Source organism: Agelaius tricolor, unplaced genomic scaffold (assembly GCF_023055355.1).
Source record: "Agelaius tricolor isolate 1412-34295 unplaced genomic scaffold, bAgeTri1.0.p SCAF_15, whole genome shotgun sequence".
Taxonomy (NCBI): domain Eukaryota; kingdom Metazoa; phylum Chordata; class Aves; order Passeriformes; family Icteridae; genus Agelaius; species Agelaius tricolor.
The window spans coordinates 15670938-15685813 of record NW_027269275.1 but is presented as its reverse complement, the minus strand read 5'-3'; the positions used below and the strand labels follow the sequence as shown (position 1 = coordinate 15685813).

Here is a 14876-nt window from a genome sequence, read left to right as displayed (position 1 = left end):
TATCTTTTAATATGTACTTCAAAGACTATTTGACAGGAATAAATAAATGAGAGCTTCTTGGCAAGAAAAGCTGTGATTTATGAAATATTTTATTCATTCATATTATTAAGTATTTTCTTGAGAATACCACTAACATCTGGAGCTACGCACTCTTATCCAAACATTCTGCTCATACTCAATTAGAAAATTATATCAATAATAATGTAAAATAAATTACCTAGCCTCTCTTCCTGGAGCATAGATTTCCATGTTTGTCAGGGCAACTATGCATACAAACAGCACTGTAGTGTTTTTCATTAAGCCTCCAAGTCAATTAAGCTACGAATTGGAACAATCATTCCTCCTTTGCAAAGTATTGATATTTTTCTTGGCTGCTTTCAGGCCTTTTCACTACTCAAGGAGAGATTTATGTTTGACAATTTCTTTCTGATTAAAATGAATCATAACTCTAGAATTCTAATTTCCTCTTTTCCGAGCAAGAAATTATCAAACAGTTTTAAATTGATATTGAACGTCAACGTGCATGAACACTCATTTTCCAGATATCAAATGGAAAGCTATACTGATCTCTCTTTTTATCTGCTGCCTTTACACACTTTCTCTTCCTTTTTCTGTCTATATAAATGCATGTGTATAAACATTAGATTGCACCAATATAATCAACCATACCCCTCCATAAAAATTATATTTGATAGACCAGCCAGCCCAATCACATTAAAACTTGTCACAATGCTTTACACAAGGCAATTACCCTTGATTTGCAATATTAGCAAAATTCTGCTGTAGTTTAGAAAGAAAATAACTGGAATACTTCAGGTTGCAAACAAATGTCACTTAACCAAAGTAATTAGCAAGTTTATATGGGTAATCCCCACTCAAATGGCTCAAATTCCCTACAAAACAGCTCTTCAGGCATAAATTGTTACAAACAAAGTTCTCTAGATTTGTCTACAACAGCCAGTTAAGATCAGTTTTCATTTGCTTTTTAAACATAATGGCAGCTAATCTGAAAAAAAAAAATCTTATTTTCTCCAATTATTCCTGCTTTTCTTCTCTAAATCTTAACAATTGGATTTTCCCAAGCCATTTAGCCATCCCATTTTGTCTTTATAAACTTGATTTTCAGCTTTCACCACAAGCAAACTGAAACTGCATTTTTTGCCCAACAACTGATTTCAAAGTACAGCAGGCCCAGAGCAGAGAGGTGTTTCTGCAGACACTCAGTCTGTGGCATTGTCACAAACAGACTCACTAGGGGACCCAGCTGGGTGGTTTTCCTTACTACTGTTATTTTATGCACACTGTACTTTATTTTTAAATGCTGCTTTACACTGGGTTTGATTTGGGTTGTTTGTTTGTTTGTTTTTGTTGTGGCTTGGCAGAGGTGGTGGTTGGGGTTTTAAAAATTACAGTTTTTTCCATATATATATTCCAGGCTCTATTTAATACAGCCCATCAATTAGGTAATTGTATCAAAATTTGAAATAACAAGTTGTTTTGTTACACACTTTTAATCATTTTCTCTTCTTGCAAAGTATGTGGAACTCTTTTGTATCTACAAAGAATGGAAAAAGAAATTTTCTGTGTCCAACATCTAAACCTTGGTTAACAAAGGATACTGCCCCACAGAAAAGTCAGGGTACACACTGCTTTTGGTAATATACATGTTTTTATAGAAATACCAATTATATTACAACAACTTACAGTAAAATTCCACACTTAGGACAGGTAAACACACTAGAACTCCATTTCCAACAGTTTGGGGTTTTTTTGTTATAAGAGCATATTTCATGCAAATGAAAAGAGGTTTGGTTTCCTACTCAGTTGAAGAGTAGGAACACATTTATCAGATTTCTAACCCTCAAATTACTGGAGGAACATTGTATTTAATAGTGCAGCTCAGAGATTCAATCTCAAAGATTTACAAGAAAACATAAAACAAATGGGTAGCACTATTGCTACTGAAAATCCTACCTGAGGACCATGAGCATGAGGCTTGGTGAGGCTGCAACCTAACCAGCTGTATTTTTCTTTAAATTGATTCCAAACTGAAAAGTAAATCAGCTTCCTTGCAATAATTTTGCTTTCCCCAGGAACAGAGGAGACAAAATTCTGTTCATGCTTTGAAGCTCTTTCTAGCAGAACAGTTGCAGCTACATATTGAGAACTCATCCCAATCAGATGCAGAGGTTGTTGGTATTTTTTTAAACTCTTTCATTTTTAGGAAAGGATTTTCAATTAACGACTTCCTGTAGTTACACCTATAAGCTAAAAATTAATATTTGACATTCATATTTTAATATTAGAAGCAAATCAGTCAAATTAATCTTTGTCTCTTTGTTTTTAGTAGCTGATTTTGGGGCTGGATTTTGTGTTTGTTTTCCTCAAGACTGCTCACAATTTGATGTAAATTTTAAGCATCTTGTAATTCATCAACTAATTCTCTCCTGGTTACACACTCCAAGTAATTAAAGTTCAGTAATAACTTATTCTTTCTGCTCCAGCACCTGCATTTCATTTGTTTATTTTCCCAGAGTCATAAATCTGAGGGACTGTCAAAGTGCCATAATATTAGTGCAATAATCAAAGTTAATTAGTCCCTCTCAATAAACAACAACAAAGCCATTACAAAGATGCATTGAAGGTTTTCCAGCTACCAGTTTACAGATGAGACTCTTTTTCTGAACAATTAGAATTTGAAAACTATTAGTAAATAAATGCAGTGTTTCTGAAGTAATTTGACCTTCAATGTTCTTCATTCAATTAACAACTCATTAACTTTGGGTGAGATAATACAGGTATTTAAGACAAGTATTCTGAACTCCCATTGTCTTCAAAGTGGTCAGAGATATGGTTAGGATTAAGAGGGTAATGGGATATTTTTCAAATAAAAGATGTTCACCACTGCCTAATTTTAGTTAGATAACACCCATATAAACAGCCATATTTAGCTGGCCTGCAACCATCAAATTCAAACAGAATATCACCAAATCCAGTTCTATTGAAAGATAACAGACACTATGCTAGCCTCTGTTGGAATTCTCTTGGAATTCTATGCTATTTAAATATTTTTTTTTAATTTAACAAAATTATTTTTTTTTAAATTTTAAAAATAAGAGCGTTTTAATGGAATGAAAGCAGTAAGGAAGATGTTTTTCCCAACCAACCCTTTACTGTAAATCATTCATATGATCTGGGCAAGAGAAAAAGGCCTAAATCCAGAAATTGATTCTTCATGAAACTTGTGGTTACAAAAATTAGCAGTATTGAAAGCATCACTCATCTGGAAATACATGTAAATAAGCACCATTTGTTTTGCATTAATATTATAATTATCTTTAGACCACTTATGTGTAAATATTAATACTACTCAGTGCTCTCCCATGTCATCTAGCAGCAGCTGAAATACTTTGAGAGCTCAGGAAATAAAAGCAAAACATTCATCACTAATTTTAGCTGGCAAGAAATAAAAATCCAAGAATCTGATCCATTGGTCTTTTATTCATTTAAGTGTAGAGATGTCACCACATTCTCTCATGGAAGTCAGCAGTCCCAGCAAGCTCAAACAAAAGTAGCCTGCAATCCTTGCTAGCAAATAAATGATTGTGGGAGGAATAAATTAGGACAGCTGAATATATTTTATTTAAGGCCTTAGAAGATCATTTAAAAAACTGGGGATCAGGGAAAGGAAACAAAGAGCAACAAGGCAATAGATGGGACTGAAAAGCTGGTTTGTGTGACAAAAATGGGAGAAAAATGAAAGAAAGTGGGAAGAAGGTAGAAGGAAAAAACCACTGCGACAGCCTGGCAGCAGGGCTGCAGAGCCTGGTGAACTCAGAGAAGGAGAAACATTCTTGTGTTTGAAAAGTACAAAAGTGACCCTCTGAAATCTCTCACTATAGAAAAATTATGGGCGAAACAGTGCCTGTGTCCATCCTCCTTTGGGTCGGCATTCACTTGGGTTCTGCAATGTCCTTTCCTATGAACCAAGCCTCAGTGGTTCTTCCAAACATTTCTTTCCCTTACAAAGCATCCACAAACAAGATGGATAACAGCACGTCAAACCTTGCAGTCCAACACACTCACAAGGAATGAAAAACCTCTATCACCCCTGCACCAGTGGCTGAGCAGGGCATTACCCAACGAGACAAATGACCTTTTGCTGATTGTGGCATGTGCCCATGACTGTGGCAGTGCCCAGAGGATGCCACCCTGGCGTGCACTCACCCATTCCTCCAGGATGCGCTGCACGGCTGCGTCGCCTCGCGCCGGGCTCCTGCAGGCCAGGATGACGCACGCCCCATGCAGGGCCAGGGACTTGGCAGTTTCAAAACCTAGGATAAAACATGGTCCTAGTCACAAACACATCCCAGGAGCAGCACAGAGCTAGGAAATTACCTGAAAACAGGAGCCACATATTTCAGTGCAGTTAGGCCACCTGCAGTCTGGTGACCTGAGAGTCACCTGGACTCTGCTTTTAACAGCACACATGAAAAACACAGACACCTCAGTTTGATCAGGTCTTCTGGACAATAATTGTATTCTTTTGTGCAAAACAGGTTTGGCATCTTCAAAAAACAGACTCAACTTCTCAGCCTACCAGCGCTCTCAGCTGTTGGAAGGGCAGGATTGGATGTGCTCCTTCCTTGTCTGACTGTGAACAATGTGCCACACAGAGAGACTGCACAGCCACTGAGCCTGGCAACTTCATCTGGAAGTGCCAGAGCATCCAACACGGCTCAGGGCTCTTTAGATGCACAGTTGGCCTCAGAGTCATCAATCTGAGCACCACCTGTGGCAGGGGGAACAAAACGTTGTTTCACTGTTCAATTCACTAATGAAAAGCTGCATAGAAGTTGGTCCAAAGTAAACTTCATTAAATGGGAAAAAATCAGTGAGAATTTAGAACAGGAGATGAGGACTTTTGGGGAGAGCAGAACGCCCATGAAGTGCAGAGAACTGAGCCAGAACCTGGGTTTCTACCAGGAGTGAGCTACTACATATTTGTGATGCAGTTAATGGTATCACTGGGTGTCCATCTCCATGGAGAACTGTGCCAATGACAGGAATTGCCTTCTAGCTGAAAGAGGCATAACACAGCTTAATGAGCTCAATTAGAAAAGCCTAAACTATGAAAGAAAGAATCAAACTGATATGCCCAACAATCTGAGTATGTGAAGAATTCAAAGAGAAGAGGCATTTGTTTTAGCTGTATGACATTTAAAGCATGTTCATGATTTCCTGTTAAAAACTGTTTACCAAAAAGCCTACGAAGATGGGCTGTCTCGCTTCCAAAACACCCTGGAGCAACAAAATCCAGTTACAGCACAAAACATAGCTTACATTATAGAAACAACAGACACCAAGACAAATTTATACAATTTTCTGCAATTATATACTTACGGTATTTAAGCCCAAGCAATTTTCCTGTATCTCCTTTAAAGCCATTCACTGCACCAAGCAACTTTAATTACCTGGGTAATTCATTGCATGCACATGAATTCAGCTACAGCATATGCAAAGATTTCCCTTGCTCCTAATTCCAGTTTAAGCATATTTAACTAGAATTTTTCATGTAACTAATGTAAGATGTACCATTAGCTAGCTGTTATGCTTCTTGTTTTGCACAAGAATACTTATTTTGACTAGCTGACTGTATTATTAAAAACTAGTTGGAATGCCTGGGAATAGTTTTGCTATTGTTAAACAAAGATTGAGAGCTGGTGGCCAGATTAATTAGCAAAGCATGATGATGTTTTGCTAACTCTACCCCATGTCACACTGTGCAAAATAATCAACTGTGCAAAATAATACATTCCATGCCATTCTCCCCTGTAGTTAATAACTTCATACTCATTATAAACTAAGTAAGTTACATGCTGTGAGTTTAGTTCATTTTATGCCATCCTGACTCTTCCCTGCAAATGTGGAGAGCAGTGTTAAGCACTTCTCTTTAGGATGTCCTTGCTCTTCTCTGAGCTTCAAAGAATGATTCTTCACCCTTAGGCAAACATGTTCTGATCTTTACATGAAACTATGTGCTAAAAAACCTCCACTTGAATGTTGTCACAGGTGAAGTGCTGACATGTCTCCCCATCAGACATATTTTAAAGTAATTCACAAACACTCCTGCACTTAATTTAGGACAGATACACATGCAACTTCTAACTGGAACACCTGAAGGAGGAGTTTGGAAGCACCTCAGCAACCAAGTCTTTTTACAGCTTTAGCTCTCTGGTTCTTCTGCAACAGTTTTTTGTTCACCTTAGTATCAAAAAGCTTAGACAGGTAAAGTTTCCCTTTTCCCTTACCTTCCAGCAGGCTGGAAAAACATCTCCTGTCAGATTCACTGTGTTAAACTAAGTCTGTTCTTCAGCAAAATGCAGCTATATTTTCAATATACAGTAAATTTTAAAACCTCAGGCTAACACATGGATTGAGTGAAGTACAAAACTATTTAAACTCTATCAATAAAAATCTTATCTCTCTATAAAAACTACCAATGAATCACAATCCACACTGAATGTGGTTTCATACACCAAAGTTAAACCACAAAGATCATAAACACCCAAACAGTAAAACCTTGAAAAAAATCACAGCAGGGTTACATAGGAAGAGAAGCCTAAATAAGTATGTAAGGGACGTGCACAATTAAGGAACCAGAGCAACCTTAATGCTTAATTACAAAAAACCTAAATTACAAAAGTAACTCTGTGGACTTCAAAAGAAGTAAAGATTGTCTTAACACTTCACTTAATCTGACACTGTCACCACTTAGGGACACAGCACCTTCACAGTGAGGGGACACTAACAGCAAGGACATTGGCTTCTTCTCCAAGAAATAAGCTATATTCTCCAGGGGTGAATCTTCCCTGTACCACACCACCAGGCCATTGCAGAGCTACTTAACACAGGTAAAAGAGACAGCACAAGTTATACACTAGTTGTGGGGGTTTTAAAAGTAGGGAAAAGTACACTAGAAAAACAGCACAGAATTACAGACTTGTGCATCAAGGTCAACCAATTACAAGGAATAAAAGAGACTCTTCCCCAAATGTGACAGGAGAGTAACATACTTAACTAACATCCACTTTGGAACAGTAATCACTGCATTGTATGAGTATTTAAATAAACTATTTTGAGCAAATGTTTTATAAAACTAATTTCAAGCAATTGCCCTGGAAACCTCAAGTTTGTGCTGAGATCAACTACTCTTGCTGCTGGTGCTGTGGCTGAACGAGCTCTAATCCGACACTCAGAAGTGAAAATCCTCTTTAAGAATAAGACATACATGGGGATAAACATTATGGCACAGTTCTACATCACCAGCTAACCTAAAGGACTGGAAGCAGAACTAACAAGAGAGCTACAAGCACATGGGATTTGCTAGAGACATTTAAAACCCTTCAGCCCCTTCCTTACAGTATTCCTTCATAAAAACTCAGAAATTAGCACTCAATTTCATTCTTCATCTTCTACCCTGATTGTTCAATACTCTCACATTCCTGGCTATCTGCAGTGACTGCTGCCACTAAATTTTGGTGCAGATTTTCAGCTAATGGTGTCAATTAAGAAGCAGTTAGCATCGCTCAATTAATGCCAGCTACACTGTGTCAACACACACCAGATGAGAACAGGGCTCTGTCCAATGGTGCAACCTCCTCTATAAAACACAGAAAAGGATTCACTGAGTGGAAAAGTATTTCAGCTATTTCTTGTTTAAACAGAGAGCATACAGTCCATCAATCAGGAGGGACATTTTGTAAAGAATTTGCACCAGGCCATCACATGCTTTAAAACATTCCTTTATTTCAAATATAAGGAGGTTTGAATACACAAGAAAAACTCAAAAACATTTTAGACAATATCAAGTTTTCTTCAGCTTCTCTGCCTTTGCCCAAATACTCCGGGATACCTTGGAGCTGTCCTTTACAACAATTTGGAACACAATGATGTCACCTTTCTTTGAACAGCTCAGTGTAAAAGCCTACAGGGTTTGCTTACAACAAACACTCTTGAAAACTCAAAATAGACTCTCATCCCTACTGCTGCATCTCAGCAAACAGACTGTTTTCTGATTTTGGTAACTCAAGAGAAGTATATATAAACAAAAAAGAAACTTGTGTCATAGAAATCACTTAGATTTCTTCAAATCTGGAAGACCTAAACAGCAGTGAGAGTGGATCAGTCCATCTTACTCAACACTTGTTCAGAACAGGAGTAAAGATGATTCAAATGTGCTACAAACAAAGTGATAAAGAATTCTTTTCAGGCTGAAATACTGCAACACTGAGGTGTGATTTAGAGAAGAATCTCCTGCAGCCAGGATCACTGCTGCCTGTGCTGGTGGATCCAGGGTGCAACATCCAACACAGCTCACACAGGCACATGCAGAACATCACATCATTGACAAACTCACACCTTTCACAGCCAAAAAAGCACCACACATTCCACATCAGGATTGCTTGGCCTCATCCACTCTGCTTCAGTATAGATATTTAGGATAAAATCTTAAAATTCAACTTGCTCCAAATGCAAGTTTTCAAGCAACTAAAGCACTAAGATATTTTAAGAGACTCAATTTAAAACAAGCAATTCCCATGGAATACTAATGCTGCCTTTGTTCCCATGTGTTTACAGGCACATGGCAATGACACATAGTGATATTTTTCATAGCAAAGTGTGATTTTATATGGAAGATACATCCTGCCTCTCCCTTTGTGTGTAAATTGGACAAACGTGTTTTTCTTGGAGTCACGAAGCACAGAAAAAGCCAACACAAACGAAGCAGGATGAGTAATGCACTGGTTCTGTTTTCCATCTAACCAACTATGCACTCCTTACACTTTTTTGCAATATCCTGGGTAAGGCCAAGTTATTCTTAACAGTAAGTGCACTGCTTTTGTCACTGACAAAACCCCAAAATATCTTGTTTCCTCTGAAGGGAGCACGCCACTAAACAAGCATTTTAAAACACCCTTAAATTAATGGGATTATAAATATCTGTTGCTGTAAAAAATTTAAAATGCATCATTTGAGGGTAAGAAAGCTGAATTTGTGACTGATGATGCTGCAAGCAAGCAAGAACCCAGCACAGGGACCATGTCAGGCCCATACATCACAAATGTGCTGCAACTGAGAGCCATGGGGCTGCAACCAGACCTGGAATCTGCTCCAGCTCACTGCCCAAAGACATCCACCAACCCAACCCTACAATGTCCTCACACCAGACACGAAGGGAGCTGGGATTTGAGTCCTTTGAGCTGTTTCCCCCAACCCTGATCCGTATCTCAGCTACCCAAAGGTGCCACAGCAGATCCCAACACGCGCTGCTGACCCTTCATGGCGCAGAGGAGCCACTTCCCAACAGAAACACTGGAATAACAGCCAGGGGCTCCAGCCTGGAATGAGCCCTGGAGTGGGAATGCACACATTCAATCCAGAGCCAAGCTACCTCTCACGTCCCAAGGTAAGACCTTGTTGTGTCAAGGCAATTCCCACCAACCCCTAAAATACAAGGAGATACTGCTCATACTAACTGGTTTTCAGCTCAGTTAGATTGCCTTAAAACAGCCTAATGGAAACATAAAAAGAGACAAAACCAAAACTGAAATTTTATACTAAACTGCAGAGATCATCCCCATCAAGATTCTTTTCCACTTCCCAAGTCATCTAAATGCAAACAGGTCCTGTAACATGCCTGAATAAAGGAACAGTGGCCAGGGATTCATCTGAAGGGAAGAAAAGGAAAATCAGAGATAAGTGAATTTTCTATCAAATCCAAGTTCTATCTTTCATACCTACTCCTTGCTTTAGATGCACATCAATGACCAAAAATCACAGTCAAATAGTTCAGATTTGCATCTTCCATTTCAACCAATCCCAAATCTCTGTTTAGAAAAAATATACTCCTTTAAAAGGGGGTAAAAAAAACCCTCCCAGCCTTCATGTTTCATCTTCATCTTGCATTTCTTTATCTATTACAGGATCATGCTCCTACCAAATCCCAACCAATTTCTACTGAATATTTTTAAAGTGTATTGTATAAGCCCAGTGGCCATCACATCTGGAACTAGGGATTATTCTGTTTGAACTTTTTATTCTCAGTGTTTCTTCAAGCATAGAATAAATTCATGTTTTCTTTTGATTGTCTTTAAAAATGAGAGTGTGGCTTCCTGCAAGCCAAGGTAGCCAGTTTTCCTAAAACAAATCAATTACTGTATTAAGTAAAAAAAATACAAATTTAGCATTTGGCTACATCATTTAATGTTTACAGGGAATTTATTAAAGAGTTTATTTTTCTGTTTGTATACCATATTTTTCCTTTGCAACAGGTAAAATATCATGAAGGCAGACAGGTATCTGAATATGACACAACTCAACACAACTTCACATTTTCTAAACAGAAACAACCTTTCCACTTGAAAGTGTATTTAAATGTATTATTACCAAGTCAAGTCAAATAGAGTTACACACATTTTAAAAGAAACCTGGAATAGCACTTTGTCTCAAAATAAGCAGAACGTATTTTAGTGTGACTCATATTCTTTATTTTAGGAAAAACTCTAAATTATTCAGAATTATAAATGCTTATATTCATAAGGGATAAAAAATATTTTGTTAGACTGTAGCTATGTTAAAACACTACTTCTATTTTTACTGCAAAATAAACACTTCCAAATTAAACATTTAACTGAAATTCTGGAGTAGCAGAAAACAATAGATCTGCCCATAATGTAAGTCAACATCAAACCAGCATCTTGATGGAACCTGGATCAGGTCTGAGCAGTCAAATTTGCTGTGACATTTAGGGCACTCCATGTCTCAGCATTAACTATTCCTGAAGGCTTGGCAGCTGTGGGATAAATGACCAGTTCCTTTGTTTATTTGCTTAAATAAAGCCAGTCTACTTATAAATACCAGTACTTGAATACATTATTAAGGAAATAAATAACATTTCTGTGCATGCTGCTGTTAATCAGATTTTTTTTAAAGTTCCAAATTCAGAGAAATAGGGTTGACAAACTTCTCTAAAGCTGCTCTTTTCAGCAGCAGCTTTTGGCAACACAAGAGTTTTTCCCACCAAAGCAAAAATGGAGAAAAAAAGGCAGAAATTTTCTAGTTTCTTTTCAAGTACACTTCTGTTCCTCTGTTAGCCAACACCATCATAGGTTTCTGTACTGCTGAGCTGAGCCCTAATTAAACATAATAAAAAAATTAGTTGCATGTTTTGAATCTCCTTTTGGCAAGTACAACAGTGCAATGTTAATAAAAGAAGTAAATTCAATAAAGAGGAATACTTCATCCAAGGCAGAATAATTAAAAGACATACTGTGCTGTCAGCTAAAGTGCTAGATCCTCCTAGCTTTAATCTCAAAGTCATTTCATGAGAAATGTTCACAGTTATGTAAAGATACAGAGAAAGTGCTACAACATAAACTGGACCAATTTTTTTCTTAAAACAAACTTGATATTTATTTATATCAGTTACACAAACAGTGAAAGATTTTAAAACACACACTAGACATTTTACAGATAAATAATAAAACAAGGTTCTGTCCTAAAAAGCTCACAGTTCAGCTTACCAAAAAAAAAAAAAAAAAGAAAAAAAAGAGAGAGATCTATGGGAACCAAACACACAGAGCCAGGTCCTGTTCTAAGGAGCTCACATTTTTTGTCAGGGGAAAGGAACAGACTGAAAATTAAAACAACACTACCTGATTTCTGGCAGTCTCCACCCACCTCTGTCTTTGGGCCATAGGAGACAGGACAATTTGGTTTGGCAGCAAAGGAAGAGTTTAATAAAAGAGTCATTTGAGGGTCCTGCAGAAAGACCTGAGTACAGGAAAGATGCATTCACTGGTCTCTAGTTCAAACCTGGCAAACCTTTGGGTGTGCTTTAAACTACGAAGGGAAGAGGGAGGTGGGAAGCTGTTATGTAACTCAAATGATCCATCATGTGCTTCCAACACACAAAGTAAGGCAGGAGATGGAGTTCTGAAACAAAAGATGGAGAATAAGAACAGTATTAACAAAAAGTGTCTGTACACAAAAGCAAGGAGAATGGATAACAAGCAAGAATTAGAAATCAATTGCAATGTAAGGCCATGGAAAAAAAAAAAAAAAACAAACCACAATTGAAGACCTCTTTGCCACACCTTCAAGAAGTGCATGAAAATATGTCATGCATCTTCCCACACCAAAATTAATTTGTGTCTTTTTAGGAGACATTTAAAGTCTATCTGCTCACAGCTGGAACACCAGCAGCCCACCCAAGAGCTCAGTGACAACCATCCTCTACAGCAAAGGACCAGTAACAATTACACATTCCAGACCAAGTTTTTTCCTCTATTATTCTATCATGAAGCCTCTCCCTGCCTTACATTCCAGGTGCACAACTTTTTGTTTTGCCAGAGATGAGTGTTTGAAGTGCCAGATGCAAAGAGCAGAACCAAGAAGTCTCAGGCTCCATTCCCTGGACCACAGACTCAATTCAGGAACAGACACAGAGAGACACCTCACAGATCACAATCTCCATTCACTCACAATGCCAAAAGTGTGCTGCCAAATAGGTCATGCATGTTTTTATGCACTCCTCTTTGCTTAGCAAGGCACAAAATAATCCAATTTTACCTTCAAAATTAAAAATCTTTAAGCAAGAATAAGTTTATACCTCTCAGCATCTGCTCACAGCTGGACACAGACCCAAACAAATAAGGCTTTCTTAAAAAAAGCTTTCTTTTTTAGTTGCTGTATTTTCTACTCTTAATATATCTTAATTACTCTCTGCTGAAGAATCAGAATAGCATTTAGAGAAATATATATTTTATCTTGTGACAGAACAATGCAACTCCCACTTTAAACTGGAATAATCTGTAAATGTGGGTAATTTACTGCATCCATACACTGCTCCATAAGTAAAATAAGGCTATTAACACATTTTTCAAAATCTTCAGTAGCACAATCAATGTCTACAATGTACAAATGTACAGAAGCAAGGCATGCTGTTCATGCCTGCCAGGGGCAGGAGAGGAACACGCCCAGAATCTCTGAATTTCCTGAAGCACTGAATACATGTGAGAGTGTCCCCTTCAATTTGGCTGTGATACAGGAGAATTAGCAAACCTCCTCACAAACTTTTAAACTGTAACTTTCTGCACAAAGGAAGCATTTTGACTAATTACCACAAGAGGAAAATGCCCCAGAAGTTCTATGATTTTGATTTTCATATAAAAAAACAAAGGAAACGCAATTAAAGAACGTATAGTGTTAAAGCTGCTTGGATAAAGAATAAATAATGAGGAGGCACCAAATGCACCTTCTGCAAAGACAACAGAACCTGGGAAAAAGATGAAAAAATTCCAAGCAACATTCATTGTTTGGAGCCTTGAGTGACAATGAGTAAGATTTCAATAAATACATCCAGAACTGAACTGTGACACCTCCTTTCTCACACATATTATTTCTACCAAGGAAGTATAATAACAATCAGAGTACCTAACTTCACTAGGATCTTTAACACAAAGAAGACATTAACTATGAATAGGAACTCAGGAACAGTGACTAAGGTAACTATCATTAATGGAAGGAGAGGAAATAAAATGTACTACTATGAAACAATTCAGATTTGAAGACAGACTGTAGGGAGTTTTCTGAAGCAACAGATGAAGAACTGAAATCCACAGTGTAGAAGTACAGCAAGAAATCAAAACCTGCTGGATGTTACAGGAACAAAAATACTGAGGTTATGTAGCTGAACATAAAGCTACAGAGATCTCACATATTAAAATGACAAGCCAACAGAATAAATGGAAAAAGGAGAAGAAAAAAATATCCACAGAAGAAAAATAAAAACAAGAGAAAGGCTTACAAGTGTAACATGTGACCTAAAAACTGCAAATACCATTAACTAATTTTAAAAAGGAAGACAAAGGTACTTTTGTTTTTGATGGTCTTCCCTTGAGAACTCCTGAAAGAATGTGACACTTGACAAATTTATTTTCATAAATCACACACTGTCTTCTTTAAAAAAACCTATGTATTGTAGGTTTTAGGATGAGTGTAAGATCAGCTCCATTCTCACTGTACTGTTTTTATTCTCTAATTCAGACAAAATTCTGACATCACAAATTCTGAAGATCAAACTCCTTTTAATCAGGTCAGGATTTTGATCTTTGTCTTCCCAGGTTTTTACCTGTCTCATTTCACTTCCTTCTTGGTAGGGATTTACTGTTTCACACCTGAGTTTCAAGACCTTGTAACACCTTGACACAACCAAGCATGAGAAGCATAAAAAGGACACAGGATACTGAAATCCTTCCTTCCTGTGCACCTACCTAGCATAGATGTAGTCACTAAAAATGTTCTGCTAGTAAGACAAGAATATCAGATTAATGTACATCTACAGACTATAACTAGAATTGTCAGCACCTAGAAAAGCCCCTACATGTTTCAGAAGATCCTGTCATTAGAAAATAAAATGCATTTAGCAACCTCTTCCCTCTCCAGCATCTAGCATGCATTCCTAAATAATACAAATGTACATGTATCTATTCAAACACTTCTTGAAGCACAATGAGTTTTCAAAGCATGAAGACACAAAATGATGCAAAGAGTAATCTCAATGTTGCAGCAAGACAAACTGAATCATGCAGAAGGTCTTTTCACCTCTGGACTATGAAGTATGCATAAAATAATACAAAAAAACCTTTGTGAAATTAAATCTTTCAAAAGACAGAAAAGCAATCAAGTTGAAAAGTCTTTCTAGCTCTTGGTAAGAAGGAAGTATCACCTAGGAAGGCTCCCTGTTCTACAAATGTTATTTCTCTGTAAAAGGAATACCTGAAAGTACAACACAGGCCCACAGCTCAATCCCA

At 37.4% G+C, this 14876-nt stretch overlaps 1 protein-coding gene across 1 annotated transcript in view; it reads right to left on the bottom strand.

The window, feature by feature from the left end:
* WWOX (WW domain containing oxidoreductase) overlaps positions 1-14876 on the bottom strand; it is a 474253-nt gene that overhangs the window by 448622 nt on the left and 10755 nt on the right. The window contains exon 5 of the mRNA XM_071440725.1: positions 4228-4334. Within this exon, the coding sequence (XP_071296826.1) occupies positions 4228-4334 (107 nt within the window). The remainder of the gene's footprint in view (positions 1-4227; positions 4335-14876) is intronic.